The sequence below is a fragment of the Camelus bactrianus genome, chromosome 1 (genome assembly GCF_048773025.1).
Source record: "Camelus bactrianus isolate YW-2024 breed Bactrian camel chromosome 1, ASM4877302v1, whole genome shotgun sequence".
Classification (NCBI taxonomy): domain Eukaryota; kingdom Metazoa; phylum Chordata; class Mammalia; order Artiodactyla; family Camelidae; genus Camelus; species Camelus bactrianus.
This window is the reverse complement of record NC_133539.1, coordinates 69,041,711-69,069,494: the sequence shown is the minus strand read 5'-3', so window position 1 is coordinate 69,069,494 and position 27,784 is coordinate 69,041,711. Positions and strand designations below refer to the sequence as shown.

Below are 27,784 nucleotides of genomic sequence, written 5' to 3'. Positions count from 1 at the left end.
ATTTACATATGCCCGCACCTGTGTGTGTATGTACACATCTACATGGCCATGTATGTACATGCGAACATGCCTGTTTTAGAAATGGTAGACTCAGTACCTCAGCCTATCCACAGAAAGGCATTCCTTGCCTGCCCTCTTCTGCATTTGTATCCCCCCTTCTTTCCCAGTGAGAATCCTGCTTCTAAAAACAGCAGCAATTGATTTATTTGCTCAGATCTATAATCTATCTGAAATAATTTGAAAATTGCTTTGCATATCTACATAAAACAAACCTGTTCAAAAGAGTCCAGGATTTGCTTTGCGGTTCTCCTCCACACCCTGCTCCAGACTGAGGTCGTGTGGCCAAATAGTGTGCGCTCAGGTTACCTCAGCAGAACTCAGAGAGACTCCTGTTTCTCTTCCTTGCGATTATGATGAACTCCTTTGAAATTCAGCTATATTTATTTTGTTTCTGTTTTAGGTTTTTCTTTTCCTTCCTTAAAAAACAATGCAGAATTTTAACATGCTTCCAAAATTCAAAACTTTCCAAAAAGCTATATTCAAAGAAATGCTACTCCCTCCTGAGTTCCTTCCACCCTGTTTCATCGCCACCCTTTGTAGGGAACCAATTGTACTGTTTTGTGATTTCTCCTCTGTTTCTGTGTGTAGATATGTTTTCTTAATTTCCCTTATTCCTTACAAAAAGGCAGTGACTATATGTGCACTTTTACACTCTTCTTTGTCCCAGTACCTTCTGGAAATCCCTCTGTATCAGTTCACAGAAATCTTCCTCATTCTTTCTTGCAGCTGCATAATATTCTTTTGTGGGTAAGTTTCATAGCTTCTTCTAGCAATCTCTTCTGATTGAACACTGAAGTACTTCCCAACGTTTACTTCCTCTAATACTTAACAGTTCTTCTGATGACTTTTCCTGTGATGACAGGTAGAATTGGATGCTCTGATTTGCGGTTTGTGGTGGGTTTCAATTTGTGGTGGGTTTCAATTTGTGGTGCCCTTCTCTCTGTTACAGCACCTCCCTGTCCAGGCCCTGTTTCCAAGCTCAGGCCTTCCCTTAAGGCCCAGGGCCTCCATATCATTTTTCGTCTCTACTCAAGACCCTGAACACCCCTTTGTCTTCCCATAGCACTAACTGGCTTTGCACCTGTGGCAAATCTGCAAATCTGGCAGCCAGAACACGCACTTTATTTTATCATCACTTAACATTTTTGAACGGAGATTGCTTAGTAAAGTGGGAGAAGGTCAGATAGACCTTGATTTGCATCTGAGCTCCATCCCTTCTCAGCCGTGTGATCTTGGGCCAGTTATACAACTTCTTAGAGCTTCCTTTTCAAGTCCTGTTTGGATCTTGGAAACATCGTGAGGAATAAATGGGAAGACGACATTGAACTGGATTGTTGTGTGAGTTTTACAAAACCACTAAAGCTAGTTAAGACATATCAATATCTACACACACACACACACACAGGGTATGTGAATTTACTGGGCTGCCATAACAAAACACCATACGTGGGGTGGCTGGAACAAGAGGCTAGAAGTACTAGATCAAGATGCCATCAGGGTGTTTCTGAAGGGCTTTCTTCCTGGCTTGCGAATGCCGCCTTCTGTGCCTTCACATGGTCTGCCTTTCCTCTGAGTCATGGGGTGGGGGGTAGAAAAAGAGAGATGTCTGCTGACTTATCGTTTTCTTTTAAAGGCTTAGATTAGGGACCCCATCCTCGTGATCTCATTTAACCTTAATTAGCTCCCCAAAGGCCGTATCTCCAATATAGTTACACCAGGGGTTAGGGCTTTAACATATGAATTTTGGGGAGGACATAATTCAGTCCATAACAGAGGGGAAGAAAGATTTGGGAAGAAAAAAGACCCAACATATTTACAGTGGGAATATCTGAAAAATGCAATTATCTTTGTTTTCTTATGTATGTAGATAGGTAGATGTGAGGGTGAGTGTGTGTGTGTGTGTGTGCGCACACACTTTTTTTTTTTTTTTTGAAGAATTGGACTCACTTTTATTTAATTTTTTTGGCGGGGGTTGGCAGGTAATTAGGTTTATTCATTTATTTGTTTTAGACGAGGTACTGGGGATTGAACCCAGGACCTCATGCATGCTGAGCATGCGCTCTACCACTTGAGCTACACCCTCCCCCCGCACATTCTTTTTATTTCTAACTTTATGTAGTGACTATTTCTTGCCTTATGACTGGAAAGGTTACTTTAAACCGGTTCTAAAACAGCAACAATCCATCTCCCCAGTGTAGTTTTTTTCCTGGCAAGTGCTCCTTGGGGCTCCATTGCTCTGGCAGTGACTTACTTTCCTCATCATGAGGCCCCCCGATCCCTGAACTCAGGTCAGACTCTGCATGTGTGTTAGTACAGGGGCATTTGAGAAGAGCTTTGTTCTCTCCTAAGTCCCTTTTGCTGCCATTAGAAAAGTGACAGACTGAGATGTTATCCAGAAATGGCCAGTCACCCGGGCAGGGCAGGGCCTTACAGGATGCTAATGCCCTGTAACTAAAGCACCTGGGGCCTGCAGAGGGCAAGTGATCCCCCCTGAGACCACGGAGTGAGTTAGACACAAAGCAGTCTCCTAATTCCCTGAGCAGTTTTGAGGCTTTATTTTATTTTATTTATTTTTTTTTTTTGAGGAAATCTGAATCTCACGTAAGGACCGCCAGAATTAGTGTGGTAAGTTCAGAGCCACGTCCATAGTAAGGCTGATGGGTTCTTGCTGGTCTCTCCCCTTTCCCTCCACCAGATCCCAGCCCTGGCCGCTCTTTTCCTTCTCCGTGGATGAAACTAGCACTTATCTTCACCTCGTCTCAATTTCATGGATTACTTTTTCATTTGCCTCAAGTAGCTCAAGGGGATGACCATTTCCCCGTTGTGTACGGTGAGAACTGAGGTCAGCCTCGCTCCTGAGAGTGTGCTGGCTTACTCAGATGTTGTGTGGTTTGTGAATGCAGCCTGGTGGGAACAGAAGGAACACTGGTCAGGGCCAGTCTCTGGCGTCTGGTCCTGGATCTGCCTCAAACTCACCCTGAAGCCTCAGACAAGTCTCTTCTGCTCTCTGGACTCCAGTTTACCCATCTGAAAATCATGGCTTTGGATCCAGTCCCTTGAGGATTTTCCAGTGCAAGATACTACAAACTTAGACAGGAAGCAAAATTCTCATGACACCTCCATACCCCTCATCAAATGCTTTCTTTGGCATCTTCTGCCCCGTGGCCTACCGACCCTCTTTGTGTGAGGCAGTGCAGTGCGTAGACTAGAAGTGTGGGCTCCAGACCCAGACAGAAGGGTTTCAATTCAGACTTCCCTACTTACTAGCTCTACGTTTTGGGCAAGCTACTTAGCATCTCTGAGTCTATCTCCTCATTTATAAAATGAGTATATTAATAATTACCACCTAAGGCTGTTGTGAAGATGAACTAAGATGATATATGAAAGTCCCTAGCTTGGAGTAGACATCATTAAAGGGCGTCTGTTGTTACCACTGTTGTCATCCTTTGTCGTAAAGGAGAAAACTTTGTGCATCTCTCTTGGGATTTCTGAGGACAGTAAAGCCATAGATCCTGGGAAAGTCTCAGGGTACCAGAAGTGCCGCCCCCAGTCTCCTGCTTTGTTTACTAAGAAAATTGCCTGAAAGGGGCAGTGGCAGGAGACATTTTAAAAATCCCAGTTATTTCTAATCCTCATGAGTACGGCTAAATCACTTGGCATCAGTACTCTGATTAGAAAGAGCATAGCTCAAGAAAAGACATGCTTTCAATATACCAGCAGTCTTTTGGGGGTGAAATGGGATGGGGACAGGGAGTGAGCTTGTAAAGATCAGTCTTGGAAGTCATGTACAGAGCAGTGGGAGGGTGGCCTGCTGCCCCCTCGGCCTCCCTGGCACCCGCACAACCATGTCTGTCTTGCGAAGCCCCCTCTGCCAGGATGCTTGCTTTGCCTTTGAGCTCCAGCACTGAATGCCTGTGCTGTGAGTTACAGTGTTCCCAATGGGAAGAGAATTGCACTTAACGTTGGCAAATGTGGGTTCCATTCCTAGTTCCTATGGCCTCTCCTCTGTGGGACTCGAGGCTGGTTGCCTCATCCTTGAACTTCAGATCCCCACTCCAGCCCCACAGGCACATGCCAGCTGCTTTCCTTTCAGTGCTCTCATTTTAGGAAATGGCCTGAAGCCCAGGAGTCACCTTGGCCCCTTTTCCCTTCACTTTCAGTGTCCAGTTAGTCTGCAAGCCTACAGCTGATAATCGCAACTTTTTCTTCATTCCATCATTTCTACTTAGGCTACAACGGCAGCTGCTGTCTGATCGCCTTTTCTCTAAAAACGCTAGCCCAGAACACTGGTCTGTTTAGATCCTTCTCCCAAGCATTCCCTGGCCCCGTGGCCTACTGAGAAAACCCTAAGCTCCTTGATTTGGCCCCTGCCTACACTTCTCTGACCCCTTCCGGCTCTTCCTTTGTATCTGAGCCACACTGGACAACCTGCAATTTCCCAAATAAGCCACTCACTGTAAAAATTAGAATTGGGCTTGGCTGCAAGTGACAGAAAGGCACTGCCCACCTCTCAACAGTAGCTTAACAAAATAAAAATGCATTTCTCACTTAAAGAATTCCAGAGCTGGGATGGTGTTCCAGAGAGTCAGGAACCCGGGCTTCTACCGCCTTGAGCACCTGCCATGAATACCATATGGCTTCCACTTCATGGTCCTAGACGGCTGCTCAAGCTTCAGCTGTCACATCCACTTTTTGCCAGGGGGACGAACACGGAAGGGCATGACCCCACCTCTGAGAACAGGTCCTAGAAGTCACACTTGCCAGCGTTTTGTCACATCACCATTCTTAGCTGTAAGAGAGGCTGGGAAAGTTTTATTTCAGGTAGTCTGTATTTTAGATAGCTGTGTGCTGAGGAAAACATCCAGTGTTTGTTACCAAGGGAAAAAGAAAGAAGGGCTATTGGGCGTCACCTAGCAGCCTCTGCCATCTGCTCTCACAGCTGGGGGTCTGGTGGTTTCTTCTGTCCAGGTCCTCTTCCCTCTCCCCCGCACTCCCCTGGCTTGGCCTGTTCTTGCCAGTTAACACTCACTCGCCTCATGGCCATCCTCACTCTGACACCCTGTGACTGCCTGTGGGCTCCACTGCACAAGCTCTGGCCACAGTGGGCCCACTACCAGTATTTCTTGTCTCCAAGATACACCGAGGAAATGAGATCATGGTCTTTAGGCTCCCAGGGCCTTCCTACATCTGAGGGGAGGGACGGGAATGGGGTACCTGAATGACCCTGGGGGATCGTGGCAAACTGCTGTTCTTGGTTGTAGCCAGACCACCCATCTTCCCACAGTCATTCTTCAGACACTGTGGGACACTGATTAGGTCTCAGGGGAAGGGTTCTTGCTTTCAATTTCAGTCAATTCTCAATTTGATTTCTGTCATTTTTTCTTCCCAGTTTCCACCTGGCCAATATCATCCCTACCTGCTTTTTTTTCCCTCCCCTCTTTACTCTTCTTGTTCTTTATTGTTTAAATAACAGCTTTGTAATTCACACATCATTGAATTCACTATTTTAAGGGATACAATTCAGTGTTCTTTATGTTCACAGAGCTGTGCAACTATCACTACTATTTAATTTTAGAACATTTTCATCACCCCCAAAATAAACTCTACCCGTTAGCAGTACCTCTTTGTATCCCCTCTTCCTAGACCCTGGCAATCACTAATCTATTTTCTGTCTCTAGGGACTTGACTGTTCTGGGTATTTCATATAAATGGAATCATACAATACACCACATGCTTTTGAAGGTGAGACAGCTGATCTCACGTGATCAGCTTTGTCCCTTAAGAGGGACGTGGCCCCTTTCTCTTTCTCACTCATTCCTGTGCCCCAGGACAGCTCCTGTTAGAGAGGGCAGGGCACTGTTCTCTGCACTCGCAATGAGAGCACGAAGGCCTGTGGACATAACCCGACTTGCTCGCAGTCACCAGATAGGCGTGTGGCAAAGCCAAGAACTGAACCAGGTCTTTCTTTCACCTTCTGCTACCACACTTTTCTTATTTTCATAAGTAATTTAATGTTTCTGTGCATAGTTTCCCCCCAGTTCAGATTCTTTTAGGATAAATGCCAAAAAGTGAAATTGCTGAGTCAAAGGTATAAATATATTTAGGGCTGTTAACACATGTTGTAAAATTGATCCTGTAGGGCTGTTCTATGTCCTGAGTTTGATCACAGTCACATTTAGCCCAGGCCAGCCTGGGAGTGTGGGGAGGAGGGGGGCTGTGGCTGGTTCCCCAGCAGGGCACACATGAGCATCGCTCCAGCCAGGTGAGGTTCTTGTGTTAAAGGATGCATGTTTTTGCATGTGCCATGGCCCCTACACACAAGCCGACCATTTCATCCGGTGCTCAACCACAGGCACTGCCGTCTGCTCCAGTGCTGCAGAAACCATTGCCTGTGCAGGACCCTGAGATGCCCTCTGTCCGTCTCCATTGTGCTGTGTAATACCTATGTGCTAGACTTTATAGGTGATGGAAGGGCTTTCCAGAGATCATTTTGGTTACATGAGATTCTGACTTTAAACTTCACCCTCCAACCCCCATATGAGGTGTGAATGCAGGGCACTATATGCCGAGCCATTTTCACTGTACCTTCACCCTAGTAATCTCAAAGTCTGAGTGGAACCCTTTCAGCTCTATGGCTGATGGTCTGTAACAAAATGTCCTATCAGGTCCATACAGTTCCGGCCTGCATCTTTGCCTTTTTCTCACTGAAGTTAAGTGTTGGCACCAAAACTGTGAAGCCTCATGAGGCTCTGGGACCTCAGGTGGTACTTGTGATGTGTCAGGTGTTACTACACGCCAGCGTTCACATGTAAATGTCCAGGTGACAGCTTGTCTGTTTCTCCCTGCAGCTGGTCACCACAGAGGGGCACTTCCTCAAGGACAGTTTGTACAATGAAGGAATCCTAATTGTGTGGGACCCATCTGTTTACCATTCAGATATCCCAAAGGTAAGTGGGTGTCCACAGGAGATTGGGATTGAGTCATGTTTGTCTATAGATTTTGCTGAGGTCCTGGGTTTTTAAAGTCATGGCTGACCTGGGCCATCCCTGCAGGCTGGCTGTTTCCATTTTAGGCTCCCTTCCTCTGGACTAGCTTTCAGGACTCCTGTCCTGTACCAGTGCTCTCCATGCCCCGCCCTCCACTGCCAAGTATTTGTCTCCTAGTTAATCATGGTCTGTTTCAGGAGTAACAGTGGCTGGGTTTCCCACCATCTGGGGTGGGCTGTGTTCATGTAACAGTCATTCCTGACGAGCGTCAGCAGGATAGACAGTGGTTACTATTACTCCTGTACGGCGTGTTACCACACTCGCCCCACACTGCCAATTTCCAGAATGCTTCTCATTTTATTCATAGCAACAAAACGAAGTAGAGGCCTGGTTGTTCCCATTTTACAGATGGGGAAACTGGAATGTGAAGGGGGGTCACCTGTCCTTGGACTTGATTCACTAAGCAGAGGGCCCAGATCCGCGTCAGCTCTTCCAGGGAAAGGGACAGAGTCTCAGGCCTGCTGGGTTCTAGCTTCTCTGAAACGGCCCTCTCCCTGTTATACATGTCAGTTGGCCTCTCCCTCGTCTGGGCTGCAGTGACCACAGGAGTCTGGCTTTAGGGATGAGGGACAGAGAGCACTGTTCTTGGGACACTTAAGCTGGACACATCAATAGCTGACAGGCCCCGGTGGTCCCTCCTCTTGTGGCCTCCGTTTCCAGTTTTGCAGTGATCTCACTTCAAACTGAAATGTGCTTGGGTTGGGATAAGGACTGTGAACCTGCAGATGTGGCAAACTGTGCCCAGTGATCACCTCTTTAAGAGAGGTGGGGACAGATGAGGCCCCAGGCCCCTCTCAGCTCTGACATCATTCCCAGATTCTATGATCCTGAAGTCTGAAGCTGTTCCAGGGTCACCATGCTCAAAATTCCCCTTGAGCACAGGCTCCATGCTGAGTCCCCTCTACTATCACGTGAGAGCTGAGATGTGGAGACGTCTGGAATCTGTTTTGATGAAGGGGCTGTGGCTCAGGATTCATCCTGGGTCCTTCCCCACCTCCCTCCAAGTCCTCAGACAGGGCTGACCACCCGGGGGCAGCAGTGGCACTGGGACATTGCTCTTCTTCAGAAGACTACTTCCTTCTTTTTCAGTGGTACAAGAATCCTGACTACAGTTTCTTTGATAACTTCAAGAGCTATCGTAAGCTGCACCCCGATCAGCCCTTTTATATCCTCAAGCCCCAGATGCCTTGGGAACTGTGGGACATCATTCAGGAGATCTCCCCGGAGGAGATTCAGCCAAATCCCCCATCCTCTGGGATGCTCGGTGAGTCCAGTCTGGGGAAAGACCTCTCATGCTTGTTTCTAGAAGAGATTAGCTTTCTTCTGGGGTCTCATTCATGTGTGTGTTTGTTCACCAGACAGTTGCTAGGTTTTTGCTGTGTTTGTACACTGAGGCAAGTTCCAGCTAAGACAGAGATCAGTATGACAGAATGTGTGTCCAGTGGGGGAGTGCAGTCAGGTGTCTGAGGCAACATTCAGTTTGTGCCAGGAGGGAGCGACCATCCCAGTGGACCAGGCCCAGGAGAGGGGCGGATCTGCCAGGTGGAGATGGAGTAAAGGGAAGCACAGACAAGAAGGGGTGGGAAAACAGGAGCAGGGCTGGGACTTGGCTGAGGCAGGTGAGGCGCTCGCCTCAGGTACAATTTAAGGGGGCACCCAAAAATTCAGTAACAAAGAATATCTTAAAAAAATATCAAAATTGTAGATCAGGATAGGATCAGGAATAATGTCAGGCTGAGCTGTATTAGAATCTGAGGGAAAAGGAAGAATCAATATTTTATTCAGAATTTCAAAAATTTGCTCACCCTAGTGACCACCCGAGTCATGGCCCTGAGTAGAGAATGAGAGTGGAGGCTTTACTGGGTTTGGGGTCACGAATGGGGCTGTGGGCACCAATGTGGGGTGGGCTGAGGGCAGAGTACAGAGGGCCCTGAGTGCTGGCCACGGGCTTTCTTCTGGGATTTTCTCCACACCTCCCAGCCCGTCTGCCCTTCCCTCCCTTGACTTGGAGTCTGGGTGGACCACAGACGCGTTCCATGAGGTTCTAGGCCCCGTAGGTGCTGGCCCACCGCAGTGGACCACTGTCCTGGCCAATGGCCCCGCCACTCACCTTCCCTCCCAGACTGCACACTCACTCCTGGCAGGCGCTGTGTTTGCCTCACCCCTGTGGGCCTGGCACGGGGCAGCCCTGAGGTAGGTGTTCCCTGAATAAATGAACAAATGAACGCATAATATCGGGCACTCCTGATAGGAAGAGGTGAGGGCTCTTAGTTTTCTTCAGCTTCTGGATGGGTGCGTTCGGGCTCTCCCTGGAGTCCTTTCAAACAGAAGTCAATCGGAGACACCTGGGAACAAGTTCCTGTTGCCCTCCTGCCCTGCCTTTGCCCAGCTGTGTTCTCCGTGGCCAGTCTGCCCCTCTTGCCCGCCCCTCACGGCCAGAGCCCCTACTGGGCCCCACACCAGTGCTCTGGGAGGCTTATCTGAGCCCCCAGAGGAAGGCTCCCTTCCCTCACTTCTAGAAGCACTTCTGTTGTGCCTTCATCAGTTAGGTGCAGAGATGTCTTTTCTCCCTCTTTGGACCAGGGGCCACCAGAGGTAGGGTTTTTCCCATCTGATCCTTCTGGAACAAAGTTGCTAGCAGTTTACAATTTTGCTGTCAGTGAGAACAGTTCCGGAGCCATGGTCTTACTGCACCCTAACACTGGCCTCTGTAGTAGGAAGAGTGGGTAGATCACCCGCTTGGGGCAGGTGTCTCTGCCTCTTATTTGGTTTGGATCTCAGTGTTCTGCATCACCTGAGTGCAGCCCCAGGGCCCCCGTCTCCTGGCTGACCAAGCAGAGCCCATCCACACAGACCATGGCATGCTCCTGTGCCAGCTGTCCCTCCCCACACTGCTTCTCCCAGTCCTAGTGTAAGAAACACCTTCTCCCAAAGAGCACCATCTAGGGGCTCGTCCAGGACGCACAAATGCTGGAGAGAAATACCTGCTTGGCGTGGCTCTCCTCTGCCGCCTCGTCCTCTCCCATGTGGCTCACCGACAGTGTTCAGGTCACTGGCTGACAGCGCAGCCCGTCAGTCCATGAGTGTTTAGGGAGGCCCCGCCATGCACTGGGCCCTGACCTGGGTGCTAAGTGTACGAGGGTGTGTGGGGCTCTGCACCTCAAGGAACAGCCTGCTGGACTGGTGACCAGAAGCACTCAGACTGGAATCACAGTCATAAATAGGAACTCCAGACAGACGTCTCCCCAGATTTGGGGTCATGAGCAGCTGAGCTCTCTGGGGTGGTCGTTGGGCGGGACTCACCTCTGCTCCCCTCCCTAGGCATCATCATCATGATGACGCTGTGTGACCAGGTGGATATTTATGAGTTCCTCCCCTCCAAGCGCAAGACCGACGTGTGCTACTACTACCAGAAGTTCTTCGACAGCGCCTGCACGATGGGCGCCTACCACCCGCTCCTCTTCGAGAAGAACATGGTGAAGCACCTCAACCGGGGCACAGACGAGGACATTTACCTGCTGGGGAAAGCCATACTGCCTGGCTTCCGGAGCATTCGCTGTGGAGCCTAAGCTCTCTGGCCAGGCTCCCTCATCCTTCTCCATCGGGCTTTTTACAGCTGGACTCTTGGCCACCGTGGCCCGGGGAAGACCATGTTCCCAGATAATCACAGCCTGCACTCTAGGCCTTCTGGCAGGAGCTCTGGGGCTTCCAGATCCTAAGGGCAGGGACCCAGGCCCAGCCTGAACTTTTGCCACAGGAGTGTGTGAGCCCAGAGCTTGTCACCCCTCACATGCACACACATACTTGCCACTTCCTTCCAGACACGGTCTGCCCCTCTTCCCGTACAGGTAAAGGGAGGGTCCGCCTTTCCCACCAGGGCTGCTTTTCCCACCAGTATAATGGCATTCTCACAAACCAGGGCTCTGCAATGCTTGAAATCTGTGCCTAGACACTTATTTCATGTTGTAAAGAAACTCTCCCAAATTATGATTGTACCCAGTACAGGGTGCCTCTGTGGGGCAAGGATGCTGTACAGGGTCTAGGAAACAGGCTCAGTTGCTCCAGAACAAAGCTGCTCCCGGGGCCCATGCCCTGGGAGAGGCAGTGTTCCATCGCTCTGGCAGGTGTGGTGGCCCGTGGCCTGGGTCCATACAAGAGGAGATGAGACTACAGGAAGAAAGATCCGGTCTCCAGCCTCAAGTTGCTCCCAGCTCAGGTAGGATTCAGTGCTCGGCGAGCTGAGGGCTTCTAGGGTGGTGGGCTTGCTGTGTGTCTGCACGCAGGAGGGACCGCCCACTTCCTGTGTGGTGGGTCACAGAGGGCTTCACGGAGGGAGGAGGCTATGGAGTGGATTTTAGAAGAGGAAAACATGTCAATTAGATTTTATCTGAGTCATTTGAGATGTGTTTTCCTTTATGACCCATATTTATTCTCTAAGATCTGCCTGAATTTACAGGCTCAAGTGATTTTTTGAGGAAGCCCCCTACTCACGTCTGAGGCAGCAAGTGCAGCTTCACAGCAGGTGCCAGGCCAGCCAGGTGCCAAAACCCTGACTTCCCCAGGCTCGCCTGGCCTGACCCTTGCCTGCAAGCTACGTGTGTGCACCGCATCCATCTCTTCCTTTTTGACACCCACCCCCAAACCTCCTCCTAACTGCCATCTCGTTTTTCCCTTTAAAGTAGCCTCCCCATTCCCAAATCACTTTCAAGCCTTTTCCACTTTAAAATATTCTGACCCAATCTCTTTGACCTTCATGAGCCTTCTGTGAAAGGTCTCTCAGGGAGTGGGGATGTGGTCCCCTAGGACTTAAAGTCACTCTCAGAGGTCAGAACCTTGGGAGATCATGACTGATTCTCACCAGGGTATCAGAGTGCCACACCCTCCACCCCTCCCGCGAGGGAGGGACTTCAGAGTCTCTGGGCAGGGGGCCTGCCAGCTGTAGTCTGTCCACACACTTCCTGGACCACTGTGCTAAGTCCCCTCCCCTGACGGGGACCCACACTGGACTGGAACAGGCTTCTGGACCCCTGAGGCTCGCCCCATGTGCTCAAGGGCCTTGAATGTTTGAGCTCCAAACCAGCCATTGTGGAGCTGGAGTCCTCTTTGGCTGCCAAACCACTGGCTTACACGGGCAGTAGAAAAAGCCGTGGAGTGAAGAGCCTTGGGTTTTCAAAGTGATGCTCCCCTATTACTAGCTCTGCTACCACATCTGTAAAATGGGTGGTGAGCCTGCCTCACAGGGCTGTCGTGAGGATTGCATGAAACACCCGGCACATTGCTGGTGCCCAGTACATGCTGGATCCTCCCTTCTTTTACTAGGGACCTGCTCTGTGCTCACATCTGGGCAGCACCCTGATTCAAAGGAGGCCAGAGATGAGGCCCTTTCCTCAGGGAATTAACTGACCTAGTGGGAGACAACAACTACCCTGCTTGGAACACCCAGGAAACCAAGGCAGTGGAGGGTGCACAACGTGCCCGTCCTGCTCCCTGCCTGCAGCCCAGGCCTGATCTGCTTGGGGATGGGCAGGGCATAGGGCTGCAGGTGGCCTCATCTCTGGGCCCACGGATTCCTGGCAGTCTGAGTCATGAGCACTGAGTGCAGAGGAAGGTGGCATTCCATCATCAGGAGAGAGATGTTGGTGTGCCCACTGAGACTACACTGGGTAGATGCTAGCTTTTAATTATTATTAAGATAAGGGATCAAATTAATTTAAGTGTGATTCTGAGGGCTATAGGACTTTTTAATTCTGTGCTTTATATAGAAGCTGGTAAAATACAAATAAGATGTGGACATTATTGTTAGACTGGTTAGATGCTAAATACTGTGATAGATAATTTTAAAATTGTGAGTGAGTTCTGCAGGAAAGCCCCTGTCTCTAAGGGGTTCTGTCTCCTTCAGTATCCATCTCTTCATCTTGTATCATGAGGCCCTCAAATCCTTCCACCAATTAAATAAGCTATTGATACTGGTTTGGGGTTGAGACGTCAATCTCAGAAACATGCCTAAGTGAATTCTGAATGACCCAAAGATTATGTAAAATTTTAAAATAAATGTTTTTTAAAAAGCTTGTCCCTCTTTCCTTACTTGCTAAGGGAACGACTTCTCATTGTTAATTCTTGTCTCCAAAGAGGGCACAGCTGGAATCCTGAATCCCCAAATCCTCCCCCACCAGCTCCTCTGGCCCTCGCCTCTTCTCAGTTCTGCAGGAGGAGGAATGCTTACTTACCATGGCAGGACAGCATCTTTGAGATAGCGACAGCTTACTGACTCTTCTTCCTTTTGCTCAGATTCAAGTAACTAACCTGTTGTTCATCCAACACCTCTGGGAAGGGCTGCAGTAGGGCAGAAAGCAGAATGAAAGGAAGGTCTTCACCTTGGTTTCCAAAAGCCTAAAACCCTTAAAGGAATGATGTCAAGTCAGTGATGTCCCCCTGGAATAGCCAAACTGTTTAGATACAAAACCTGAAGGGGAGCAGGAGTAAGGGGAGAAAAACTAATTCCTCTTTCCTATGAACTGCCCCTGCTATGGGTTGACTATGTCCCCCTAAAATTCAACGAAGGATGTGACCTTTGGACATAGGGTCACTGCAGAAGTAACTGGTTAATATGAGGTCCTGCTGGAGCAAGGTGGGCCCCTAATCCAACATGACTGGTGTGCTTATAAAAAGGGGGAAATTTGGAGGTAGGCATGCACACAGGAGAATGCCAAGTGAAGACAGAAGCAGAGATCGGGGGGATTCTTGTACAAACCAAAGATGGCCAGTGAACCCCCAGAAACTAAGGGAGAGACGTGGAAGATTTTCCTTCACAGCTCTCAGAAGGAACCAACCCTGCTGACACCTTGATCTTGGACTTCTAGCCTCCTGGACCGTGACAACAAATTTCTGCTGTTGAAACCACCCAGTTTGTGGTACTTTGTTATGGCAGCTCTAGTAAATAAAAGTACCACCCCACCCCTGCTTGTAACTCCCCAACTACAGCAGAGTCCCCTGGACGGGCTGGAAAGGACAGTGAGAGGAACATGGCTGTCTCAGGGCCTAGAGGGAGGGCTCTGGGCCCTGTCCCCAGCCACAGCTCTTGGAAGGACCAGCAAATCCTTGGAGAGTGAGGCTGAACAGGGCCCAGGCAGATGGGATGTTAGGCAGCCTTGAAGAGATCCCATGCCTGGAGAGGCAGAGAAGCAGCTGAGTGAATGCCCCTTCCTGATGAGATGGTGAATGTGGGACCCCTGAGCAGTGCTGAGAGGCCAGATAACACGGACGACTATACTCCCTGACCCCTACACCTAATGCCTTACGGTTGCAAGTTCCCTGGAACTCAGATGTACCAAGTTAGGTTTCTGCCTGAATCTTAAGAGAATGGGGGCTTAAAATAGGAATGACAGAAAAATAGATTTCAATTAGTTTGGAAACAGACTTGTGCTTGCCAAATTTCCAGTGGCCTTAAGTCTCTGTAGGCCCTGGTGAGCTGGGCCTTGGGGTGGCACTGGGCTTCTCTGGTCAGGCCTGGAGGGGAGCTTCTGCAACCTCCCCAGGCTGTCTTGCCCCAGGTTCCTAGCGTGCTACCAGGTATGACAGGGGTGAGGGAGGAAAAATGAGACCCTGGCTCCTCTTGACCACACCAGCCACTCAGAGAAGACATAAGCCACAAAGACGAAGGACAATAGAGAGAGATTCCCCTGCAACCTCCACACCCACCCCACCAAGAGCTCTCCGAACTGACACAAGCCCAGCTCCATGCTCTCTGTTCTTACAGAATGCGCCACAGCCTGGCCTCGTGCTTCAGCCACTCCACGAACGGCTCTGCAGCCACAAGCAGGAAGGGGAGAAGGTGCTCCAGGACTCTGCCACCCCCACCCTAGTCCCAGCCCCCTGCTCCCCTGTGGCTTTGGTTTCTACTTCCCCTGTGACCCTCGGGGCAGCCTTCCAGGATGTGCTGTGATGTGACGGGGAGTGCACTGTGGCCCTAGGAACACTTTCCACTTTATCTGGGGCTGGAATAGTCTAACCCAGAAAATTCACCCCTATGGGCTGGGATGATGGCATCAGTTTCAGGAGAGGAAAAGGTCTCACCTGCACCCATGAAACTCCATCATCCAGTGTTTTCAAGCTGCCATCCAGTCCGTCTCAGGACTGACTGGGAAACAAGTTTATAAAGGGAATAGGGATTCCCTTCAGTCCAGCAAGTGCACAGTGAGCACCACTGTGAATGGCACTGGGAGACAGTGATGAAGACTCACAGCACCCGCCCTCCAAGAGGTCAAGAGTCTGGGAGAGTGGGCCTGCCCTGTCTGGGTGTAGTATTATCAGGTTCAAGTGAGAGGACAGAGACAGACACCATTCTCTGGAAAGCTAAACCTGGAAAGTAGGGTTATTGCTATTAGGCATGCACTTATGACTACAGAGAAGAAAAATACTATGCAAATGCCAAGTACGAAGGCATGTATGATCATACACGGTAAAGCACGATAATGAACTCATAGAAGAAAGATTCATTCTGAAAGAGATATGGGGAGCCTTAATGGGTGACAGTCTTGAGGAATAGGCAGGAATATCTTTTTTTTTTTTTAAGGGAAATGCTTTTTCTGGTTATAAAAGTAATATATATTCATTATCAAAACACAAAATCATAAAGGGGAAAAGGTCCCATCTCCTCCATCCTATCATCCAAAGATAATCCTACTGACAATGCCCAATTCTATTTTAAAATAGATCTATTTTGTGCAATTAAGACCATGTCCTTTTTTTTTTTTTAATTTAAAAATATATCATAAAAATGCCTCCAGATCTTTAACGCAGCTGGCTGTGTCAGGAACCACCCACCCCAGAACCTGGCTCCACCCACTAGTGGGCCAATACCAGCCCTGGGGTCCCCTAGGGCCCCTGCAGCCAGACAGCTCCTGACCTGGTCCCACCCACCAGCCACAGCAACAGGCAGGGCCTGGCAACCAGCTGGATCTGGGACCAGCCGCACCTACCAAACTACCCACAGTAGTCAGGAGTTTTCTTTGTTTCTTCTGCTTGGAGTTATTTGAACTTCTTAGATATGTGTGTTTATACTTTCAATCAAATTTGGAAAAATTTTGGCCATGATTTCCTCAAACATTTTTTCTCTTCCTCTCTCATCTTTGGAAATTCTAATCACATGAATGGTAGGTTGCTTAATGCTGCCCCATAGCTCACTGATGCTCTTTTTATTTTCTAAAATTCTATTTTTCTCCTGTTTTATCTTGGATAGTTTCTGGTATTACATCTTCAGTTTGCCGGACTTTTCTGCAATGTCAAGTCTGCCGTTAATTCTACCCAAGTATTTTTCATCTGAGATATTGCAGTTTTCATCTTTCCTCTACCTTCTTGAAAATATAAAATACACTCTTAGCAACTTTTAATGATCTTATCTACTAATAATACCAACTGTTTTATTTCTGGGTCAGTTTCAGTAGATTTTCCTCCTTTCTATGGGTCGCTTTTTCCTGCTTTTTTTTTTTTTCAAGTCCCAGTAATTTTAGACTGGATGCCAGATATAAATATTTTCTTTTTGGGTGCTAGATATTTTTGTAGTCTGATCAATATTTTTGAGTTTTGCTTGGGATGCAAGTAAGTTTCCTGGCAAACCATCTGTTCTTTTCAGGTACTGCTCCTAAGCTCTTTTGTTTCTCATTTCTCAGGATCCCTGTTCTCTGTTGTCTGACATCCAATGTCTTCAAAACTGTTATTCTGCATTTTTTGTAGTTCTTTAGCTATTTCATTCAGGAGGGTAAATCAAGTCTCTTCTACTCTCTCTCGGCCAGAAATGGAAGTATCTCTTCATTAAAAGTTGAAGTGAATAAATATTATAGGAGTTTCCCTTACACCGAATCTGGATTCATTCAACCATTTGGCTCTGTCTCAGAGATGGGAGAAGGGATCCTATGGGTCTCTATTTGCCTCATTGGTAAAGAGGCTCCAGAAAGGGCCTCATCCAAAGGGGAGGGGACAGAGCTGGGGTGAACCCGCCTCGCTCAAGCTTAAGGGGCCCAGTGGGAGGGGATCAGATGCTGACTGTCCTACAGCCTGTCCTGTGGAACAGGAGAGGACTGTAGTGACAGTATGAGATGACCTTGTAAGTTCTTATTTCCTGAAACATCTATGGGGTACTGAAAACGCAGTGTGGCGTGCAGTCTGCAGCCTGACAACAATGAACTTGGTGTAAGGGCTGGCAGCAAGAATGGTTGGTGCCTGGCACTGGCGCTCACAGAAGAGGAAAAGAAGAAGAAAGTGATGGCCGTCTTGAAGACAGATCCACTTTAGACCAATTCCTCTCAGTCCTCCTTGGGTAGAGCTTTGAGGGGGCTGGAATTGACACACTGTAACTGACTACACTTCAATTAAAAAAGAAAAACAAGGTCAAAGCAACATGCGAAATTTGGGGAAGCAAAATGGGCTCTGACAGAAAAGTTCCATATGGTTGTGCATGTGTGTGAACAGGCATAGGTCAGCCAGGACGGGAATCAGGGGCAACATTATAGTGGAAGCCGCAAAGTAGTGTGGCTGCTTTGAGTAACTGACTTTTTAAAGACCTTAGCTACAAAAGGGACCCACTCTCTGCGACGTGAGATCTGGTCTATCTCACTGAGGTGATGAGGTGTGTGTTTGCGTCTAGTGACAACATCTCTGCCCCGGAGCAGCCTACAGTTGGGCCTGCCCAGAGAGTAAACAGGGTCAGGGCTGAAAGCTCAGGCCCTGGCATCGCCCAAAGCTCACACTGTGCTTCCTCAGATGTTTGTTTCTACCTCTTGCCAAAGAAAGATTGAAGGAGTCTTAAAATAGGTGGGGAAAAGTTACATAAAGCTTTTTATCGGGAAGCTCTGAGACCCGTTTGTCAAAGGTCTGTCCTGAGGCATGACTAGATAAATGGAAAAGGACCAGTCTCAGGCACAGACACGAAAGCAGCTGGAAGTCCGTTACACCCTGCAAGCTTAGGTTGAGACAAAGGCTGTGAACCTTCTTGAATCTCTGTGGAAGCAGATCAAAAGGGAAGTATCTGCTAGGTCTTTACATGAATACCTTTTTTTCCCAACAGGAAATATCCCATTCTTGGAACATACTGCACAGCGAAAGCGGGTGGCCTTGGCAGCACTGAGTAAGAAAGCCGTATTCAACCGAGAGTTCCGGGCGAAAGCACAAACACAGAGAAGCCCTTTTACAATAAAGCCATCCAACTGTAGTGGCTTATAGTGCTCCAGGCGGTGCTTACCAAGTGAAGGGAGTTGGCGGTCTGGCCTGTGGTGGCCATGCTGCTCTCACTGTCTGCTATACTGGGCTGGAAGTTAGTAATCTCAGCTTTTTTACCTTCAGTTTCAGACATGTGAGTTATTTCTCATCAGAGCATGGTGAATTCCATCAGAAGCCACAGAGCGGTATTTCATGTTTACCAGCTGGAAGAACACCAACACTGCCAGCTCACTACTCAGGAGTGGTAACACTTCCTAAATTTGTCCTTACGTTGAAGTTTCTGCTATTGCCAACTCAGCAACCTTCACAGGACAGACTCTAGTCTAGAGCTAACGTTCATTTAAAGCTCTTTGAATATAGTGCCCACCAGTCCTACTAGCTGTCTCTTTATACCCTCTTGTTTTAGAACTTAAAATATATTAAATTTGTTCCTTTATTCATCCACCCATCCATTCCACTGATGAATACTGGTGTGCATACACTGTGCCTCGTTCTGTGACGGACCTACAAAGATAATACTGACAATAGTGACAAGGAGAGTGATGGCACCAAAATGGTGGCACAGGAGACCCCAAACCCTATCCCCACACAAAGACTAATAATTAGAAAGCCGGCCATGAACAAAAATAGCTCTGGGAGAGTTCTGGATTCCACTTAAGAAATTTTAGCACATGGTGGAACAAAAGCCCTGAGAAAATTAGTTTCATTCTGCCTGCATCATCCTATCCCCTGAGCTGGCACTTCTCAGTGCCAAGAGGTAACGTCCTAGCTAGAAAGAGTTCCCCTTGCTAGGAAAGGAATAGTGGGGTGAGCAGTTTCTCCAACCTTTCGGGTACCACACAAACAACCTACTTAGGTTTCACCCTACAGACAGGCGAAGCTGAGATGTATACAGGTGGCTCCGAACAAAAGCAGCCATGTAGCAGGAGTGCTCACAGTTCAGTGACCTGCTCTGCAGACAAACACAGTGCCTTTGGCCACTGAATAAGAGCCAATGGCCAGCACAGGTGTCACAGACTCCCTGCAGATTTCACCAGCTTTTGTCCTACAGGTGTTTGTGTTCGCTGATGCCAGCTGCCTGGATCCCTCCCTGCTCCATCACCCCCTACTAACCCTTGTTCCCATCAGAGCCTGAGAACTGCACTGGCAGCCAGCTCTGGCATCTGAGGCTGTACTAGTGCGAAACATTGGCTTGGACCCCTGTAGCTGTCCCCTGCTGTGTGTGCACTGAGAGCGAGCCCCTCCGGTTCATTATTATGATGCTAGACTGACATCCATCGCTGGCCCTCACTGCAGTGTGCACTACTTGTGGGCCCAGATCAGGCCCTGTCTTATGTCACTGGCCTGAACCACAGAGCTTACCTGCACATGCTTTTCCTCCAGCACCTGTACACCCTCATCAGTCTTCGCTGCAGTTCACACACCCAGGGGAAGATTATGCAGCCATGAGAGAGCATGCTGATAGCCGGCGCCCAGGAGCTGCCAGTGAGCTTGTAGTTGTCTCTGGCCCTTGCTGCCCGTCCTGGCCCCCGTCATGTATGTATCTGCAACTGGCTCCTGCCATGACAGAAGCACCTGCCGCTGGTCCCCACAGCTGAGTGTGTGCACACCACCACAATGCCTGCCCTGGTCCCTAGCTGCTGAACCTGGAGGCACCGCTGAGGACCCCAAGAGCTCTTGTAACTGCTGCATACTCCCTACAGTCCTTTCTGAGGACATACAGTTGTTGATGCTGGGAAGCTCAGTGATGTGAACTGAAGAGACGGTATGCCCCTGCTGGACCTAGTGCTGCCACATACTTGGAACCCTGCACACTAGCCCTGGCATCACAGTATCCCTCGGTGTACCCTCACTCACAGGTGAAATTTTCCTTACCGAAGTCAGCCCATAAAGTTTGAAAGAGGCCACTGATTCTTCAAAAGCACAGATACCTAAACAAGGCTACCAGAATCATGAAGAATCAGGGAAACACGACTCTATCAAAGGAATACAGTAAACCTACAGTAACTGGCCCCAGAGAAATGAAGATCCAGGAACTGTCTGATGAAGAATTCAAGATAATTGTTCTCAAGATGCTCAGAGAGCTAAAAGAGAACACAGACAAAAAATTTAATGATATCAGGAAAACAATACAAGAACATATAAGTTCAACAAAAAGATACAAAACATAAAAAAGAACCAAACAAATTTTGGAGATGAAGAATACAATAACTGAACTGAAGAATTCAACAGAGAGCTTCAATAGAAGACTTGACCAAGCAGAAGACAGAATAGTGAGTAAGAGACAGACTAACTGAAATTATCCAATCACAGGAGCAAAAAGAGAAGAGAATGAAAGGAGCCTGAGGGACTTACTGGACACCATGAAAAGACATAATGTACAAGACTGGAGTCCTGAAGGAAAAGAGGGGGTAAAAGCTTATTGAAAGAAGTAAGATCTGTGAACTTCTCAAACCTGGGGAAATATCTGGACATCCAAGTCCATGAAGCTAATAGGTCACCCCAAAATTTCAACCCAAGAGGTCTTATCCAGGACCCATTAAAACAAAACTGTCTAAAATAAAAGGCAAAGAGAGAATTTTAAAAGAAGCAAGAGAAAAAAAATCATACAAGAGAAACTCCACAAGGCTATCAGTGGATTTCTCAATAGGGACCTTGTAGGCCAGGAAGGAATGGGATGATATATTCAAATGTATCTGCTGAGAGAAAGAAATTGCCAACCAATAAAACTCTACCCAGCAAAACTGCTTCGGAAATAAAGGTGAGATAATGACTTTCCCTAATAAACAAAAGCTGAAGGAATTCATCACCACTAAACCTACTTTATAAGATAAGCTGAAAGAAGTCCTTGACGCTGAAATGAAAGGATGCTAATTAGTGACATGAAAACATGACAGCATCCAACACACTGGGGTAAAGTTAAACTTATAATCAGACTCAAAATACTCTAATACTGTAATGTGGTGGTGTGCTAACTACTTAAGTCTACTTAACTACTTAAGTATAAAGGTTAAAGGACAGAAGTATTAAAAATAGCTATAGCAACAATTTGTTAATAAATACACAATATAAAAAGATGTAAATTGTAACATCAGAAACATAAAAGCAGAGAGTAAAAGGGTAGAATTTTGCACGCTGTTGAAGTTAAAATGCTTATCAGCATAAAACAGACTGTTACTTACATACATAAAATGTTTTTTATAAGCCTCACAGAAACCACAAGGCAAAAACCTACAGTAGAATCACAAAGCTAAAGAGAAGCGAATCAAAGCTTACCACTAAGGAGAATCGTCAATTCACAAAGGAAGACAGCAAGAGAGGAAGAAAGGAATGAGGGAACTACAAAACTGTCAGAAAACAGTCAGATGGCATTAATAAGTCGGTACCTATCAATGATTACTCTAAATGTAAACGGTGACTTCTTCAGTCAAGACATCAAGTGGCTGGATGGCTTAAAACCACACACACACACACACACAAACTATACACTGGCTGTAAGATACTCAATGGGGAAAGGACAGTCTCTTCAAAAACTGATGTTGGAAAAACCATTCTGTTCACATGCAGAAGAGTGAAACTGGACCCCCATCTTAGACTACTCAAAAAAAATTAACTCGGAATGGATTACAGATTTAAACATAAGAACTGAAGCCATAAGACTCCTGGAAGAAAACGTGGAAAAAGCTCCTTGACATTGGTCTTGGCAATAAATTTTTGGATATGACACCAAAAGCACAAACAACAAAGCAAAAATAAGTGGGACTACATAAAACTAAAAGGCTTCTGCATATTAAAAGAAACAATAAACAAAATGAAAAGGCAATCCATGGAATGGGGGAAAATATTTGCAAATTATCTATCTGGTAAGGGGTTAATATTCTAAAATATATTAAGAACTCATACAACTCAGTAGCAAAAAACAAGCAATCCAATTTAAAAATTGGCAGAGGAAAGAAAAACTGAATACGTATTTTCCCAAAGAAAATGTACAAATGGCCAACAGGTACATGAAAAGGTGCTCAGCATCAGTAATCATCAGGGAAATGCAAATCAAAGCCACAATGAGACATCACCTCACACCTGTTAGAACGGCTCTCATCAAAAAGAGGTAACAAGTGTTGGCAAGGGTGCAGAGAAGGGGAACTTTTGTGCACTATTTGTTGGTGGGAATGTAAACTGGTGATGCTATTATGGAAAACAATATGGAGGTTCTCAAAAAAATTAAAAATTGAACTACCATGGATCCAACAATCCCACTTCTGGGAATAAAAAAGAAAATGAAAACAAGACTTTGAAAAGATATCTACACCCCATGTTCATTGCAACATTATTTCTAATAGCCAAGACATGGAAACAACCTAAGTGTCCAACAGATGAATGGTTAAAGATGTGACATATAGATCTTTATATTTTGTGTGTGTATGTGTATATAATGTGATATTATTCAGCCATGAGAAAGAAAAAAATCTTGCCATTTGTGACAACATCAATGAAACCTGAGGGCATTCTAAGTGAAATAAATCAGATAGAGAAAGGTAGATACTGTATGATATCACTTACATGTGGACTCTAAAAAAGCAGAATTCATAGAAACAGAGAAGAGAGTGGTGGTTACCAGGGCCTGGGGGGTGGGAGAAATGGGGAGGTGTTAATCAAAGGGTAAAAATTTCCAGTTATAAGAATAAGTTCTGGGGATCTAATGCACACCATGGTGATTATAGTTAATAATATTGTATTGTATACTTGAAAGCTGTAAGAGAGTAGATCGTAAGTATTCTCACCATAAAAGAAGAAATGATAATTATGTGATGTATTGGAGGTTTCAGCTAAGGCTATAGTGGTAATCACTTTGCAACATATAAAAGTGCATCAAAGAAATTCATTGTACACCTTAAATTTACACAATATTATATGTCAATTATATCTCAATAAGGCTGAGGGAAAAAAAACACTAATGAGAAACTCATACAACCTTTGCCACAAGCCAGGAACACTTTTATGCACTTAATATTTTTAGTGTTAATCCTTCTAACAACTTTATGAGAAGGTACTGGTATTATTCCCATTGTACAGATAAGGATACAAGATTAATAAGACAAAGTCCCTGCTTTCAAAGGCATTTACAGAGTAGTTAAGGAGTAAAATTATACACTCACAAAAGAGTGAAGTTAACATTGTTAGGCCTAAATCTCAACACAAGTTTGCAAAAGTAGTGACACAGATGGTTTCCTATGGCTCAAGGAAGTGTGTCTTAGGTCACTTAGGGTCTCCTAAAAGCAGTCACTGAATTAAGGTGGGTGGTAGTGATTAAGGAATTACTCTCAGAGGAATAGATGCAAGACAGGAAAGGGGGGGGGGCCAGCAAAGGGGCACTTCCAGGTGAAGTTCTAGCTTCAGCCTTTATCCCACAGAGATTTCTGGGGTGTAAATTGCACCTTAGTAACTGTCCTATCTAGAAGCAAGGGAATTGAGGTTTTGAAGTCCCCACTGGTGGTCAGGCCTTGGCTAATGAGGTTCCTTGCAGTTGCAGGAATGTGAAACTCCAGACACTTCGTGTCTGACAATCACATGGTGGAAGTGGTGGAACAGGTGAGGCAGCTGCACTGCCCAAGATCAATCCTTTCCAGGTCTCAGGTTCAAGCCACTTGTTGCAAAGCACGCAGAAGCTGGGGGATGAGTGCACAGAACATCAAAGAGGTCTGAGAGGATGTGGAGGGTGGGTCCTCACACTGCTAGAGTTCCCCCTCTTGTACCTCTTGTTAAATTCACTCCATCCCATCACAGCTTCTTCAAAATTTTGTTGGTCAGTTTCTGGAGGAAAATTTGTAAGAGGTATGTTAATGAGGTAAGCCACAGCCCTCACTATGGCAGTTGGACCTGAGATTGTACCTAAGATTTGTTGTTTTCCTCCTCCACCACCCTTACTAGAGACCACCCCATTTGCCCTTGGCTACCACTTCTGCTAGTTGAGGTGACTAGCCTGGTGAGATGACCTTCAACCCCGGGGGTCTGAGCCCCTGGTCACCATGCCTTTATCAGGCTGTGGCTCCGTAACTACTCACTGACACTTAATACTGGCCGTGGGAGTACCAAGGGGTGTCCCTGTGACCCAAACACATTCCTTCCCACCTTCGTTATAGCACAAGTCTACCTCCTCATGATGACCAGAACCAGTTTCCCCAACTGTATGCTAACTCATTTCTGTGTCTCTTGCTTTACTGACACTAAGCAGGTAGCAGCCATAGCTTTAAGTTGAAAGGGATTCTTAGGTATGCTCTGAGGAGGCATATCTGCCCTGCAAACCAGACCTTTAGACCCACAGAACCTAAGTTTGCAGGGACAAGAAGTACAAATTCTTCAAGTGGGAGTGATGGTAAGTGGGGCCACTTCCCACTTCTACCAGGTGACTGCCAGACTCACATCTCCTACCTATTGATTATGTAGGACTCCACCCTAGCAGGGTATCACCTTCAAGCTGGCATCTCAACTGTGCCTCTAAGAGGCTGATTCAACACACTGTTAGGCCAGCAGCCTCTGGATGATGTAGTATGTGGTAGGACCAGTGGCTCCCACTGTCTTGTGCCTGTGGCCACGTGTCCAAGGCACTGTTACGCAGTATTTCACACTGCTAAATCGAATGCTCTGTGAGCCCTTGGATAGTGACCTGAGGCCTGTGGGAAGGAAAGGCAAACCCATTCCTGGAATACTCTTCAATCCCAGTCAGAAGGAAATGCTTCCCTTTTCCGGGTGGACATGTTCAGCAACCCATGAGTCAGGTCTGGTTATCTTCCTCCTCTGTCAGCTGGTCAGAGGAAAATTCCCAGTTGTTAGCAGAGAAGTATTGGTGCCCTGGTGATGAGTGATGAGAGAGAACTGGGCCATTTGTCCATGCAGATTACTTGTGCCCTCTGGACCAGCTCCAGCTGCATCCAGAATATACTACTACTATCACATGACGGCTTGCTGCTGGGCCAGACACTGTGATTTGATAGTTCAAACAGCTCTCAGCTTAAGGTGAGCAGCTGTGGTACCAGAGTTACTTGATTTCCTAAGATCAGATGCCCATTTCTATCAGGGCTCAGTGTCACAGTATCACGCTAGGAGCTGTTCTTTGTTTTGAATGGTATATAGTTCTACACTGCTGATGGCACGGCCTTCTCTCTTCAATATATCAAGGACACTCAATGATGGTGACCAAATACTACCACAGTTACAATTATGATCTCCTTTGTCGCTCTCAAATGCTGAAGATACTGACAAGTTCATGCATTCCCCCTACCTGTGTCCTGTCTCAGTTAACCATGAGTGAAGGATCTGGTAATTGCGAAGCTACAGCATGCCAGGGCCTATCAGCACTAGATACAGAGACATTTCTGTCTGGCCAATGTAGGATCCAACTTCAGGATCTCATCTTTGAATGTGCTTCCTGGGACCACTTCTGCTACCAACTGTCTTAAATTAGGTTCTCCCAGAACCGGATCCTAAGTCAAGGATTCAGGGGCTTGTGATTTTTTAAGGAAGATACTAGTAAGGACTTGGGAGGTGCAGGAGAGAGAAACACAAGAGGCCAAGCATGGCTGCATGAAGTGTCAGCTTCATCCTGAATCTGCAGAGACTTTGAGAGTAACTGACTCTCCATGGTTTGTTTCACAGCAAAGATGCTATGTGAGAGTAGATGGTATATCTAAAACCCCCAGGCACCTCCTGCTCTCAGCAAGGGTGGGCAGCCCCAATGCCTAGGAGAAAAAGTGTCTTCAGGCCTTCAGGTCACAGTGTTGGCTGTTAGCTGCAAAGCACGTAGAGTGGGAGATGGAGGCACACACTGGTAAGGGTGCCCCAAAGTCAAAGTCATACAGAAAGAAATGCTCTGAGTTCAGAGAATCAAGAGATCATGAGGGAGACAGAGTAGTCAGAGAAGGCTCCTTGGATGAAATCAGACTTCAGCTGGACTTACTGAGAGGCTGTGGATATGTGAAATTGTATTAACAAGGGCATCACAGATAAGTTCAGTGGGGCTGTCAGTAGTGAGTGGACACAAGATCTGAAGGAAGCAATTAGATTATCATGGTAGTTGCTGCTGAGATTCTTTAACACTTTCTCTAGATTCTTTGTTAGGCTGGAGAAAAATACAAAGCAAAACCACAAACATTTCAAAGATCTCCCTTTGCCCACTAATCCCTCCTTCCTATCTGTTTCAAGGCCCCTTCTAGGAAATATCTTTTGGGGAGTAAGCACTGAGCACCTTGCTCTAAATCCCCTGCTCCCCACCCCACTCCCAGCCCCTTTTCTTTCCCATCCCTCCCTCTCCTCTAAGTATTGGATGCCGATCATCAGGCTTAGGGTTTTGAAGTAAGACACTGCATCCTCTCTTGGGACATGTCTGAATCTACTGAACATTTACTATTCCCCTGCTTCCTGAGGGCTCAGCATGTGCTGCAAGTTCCAAATCACTGCTATCTAACAATATAAAACAAAACATGATGAGATGCCAAACAAGTGTACAGGATAATGAATATGAGAACTCAGAAGCCAATTTTGTCCAAGCAAACAGGGAAGACTTTCAGAAGAACACGAGGCTTAATTTGAGTTTTAGAATATGACATGATGTCGAGAAGGTGGAGGAGGATTGCCTTCAAGGTAGCTGAAGTGTGAGTGTGTTGAGTGTGTGTGTGTGAAGGTATCTGATATGGAGGAAAGGGACAGAGAAGGCTACATCAGTGCTTCCTAAGCATGACCCTCAGATCACATCAGTGTCCTAACAAAAGCACACATTCTCCGTTTCTTCTCTCCCATCCCACCTCTCCATTCCTGTTCCCCAGAGGCAACAGCTTTCAAATTTTTCAGGTACTTATTATGGTATTTTTTTCCATCTTTCTAAAAATATAATTATATTGCTATTTTAATTCATCAGTTTCAGAAATTATTTACTACACTGGAAGATGATAATTCAGCTATCTGAATTATTATCTGATAATTCAGCTATTCACCCCTTACCCATACACACCAACCCTATACCCTACTCCTAATATAGTCTTAACAGTATCATATTTGGCTAAATCAATATTCAGTGACTACATTTTGGCCGTATAAATGTTATTTGTAGCTGACTCAGAGTGCATGGTTACATTTCCTTTCTTCCTCCCCTCGACCCCTCACCCTAGGGTTAATGATTACATTTGTGCTTACTTAGGGTTTTTTTGTAATATAATCAGTTTATCCCCAAATTCTGACAGAGCTATGAACTCTTCTCAGTATATTTATTTATAAATATTAGATATTCTATTCCCTTCCTTTTTTGAGGAGGGATGTGAGGGAGGCATCCCCCTGAGCTGGGGATCTCCAACCCCACACTAAACAAGTATTGTCATACAGCTCCATCTCATCACCGTCATCTTAGAATTCCCCTTTCCCCTCGATCCCTGTTATTTCTGTTCCTTTTTTTCCCCCTACAACTGCATTATTGT

At 46.7% G+C, this 27,784-nt stretch overlaps 1 protein-coding gene and 1 long non-coding RNA gene across 2 annotated transcripts in view; one reads left to right on the top strand and one right to left on the bottom strand.

The window, feature by feature from the left end:
* Positions 1 to 13,176, top strand: part of ST6GAL1 (ST6 beta-galactoside alpha-2,6-sialyltransferase 1) — a 32,261-nt gene extending 19,085 nt beyond the window's left edge. The window contains exons 3-5 of the mRNA XM_010959221.3: positions 6,909 to 7,007; positions 8,196 to 8,370; positions 10,428 to 13,176. Of these exons, the coding sequence (XP_010957523.1) occupies positions 6,909 to 7,007; positions 8,196 to 8,370; positions 10,428 to 10,675 (522 nt within the window). The 3' untranslated portion in view covers positions 10,676 to 13,176. The remainder of the gene's footprint in view (positions 1 to 6,908; positions 7,008 to 8,195; positions 8,371 to 10,427) is intronic.
* Positions 13,177 to 13,304: 128 nt separating this feature from the next.
* The window catches only part of LOC105072339 (uncharacterized), a 37,236-nt gene continuing 22,756 nt past the window's right edge, over positions 13,305 to 27,784 (bottom strand). Inside the window, exon 3 of the long non-coding RNA XR_835619.3 lies at positions 13,305 to 13,439. This is a non-coding gene — a long non-coding RNA (uncharacterized LOC105072339). The remainder of the gene's footprint in view (positions 13,440 to 27,784) is intronic.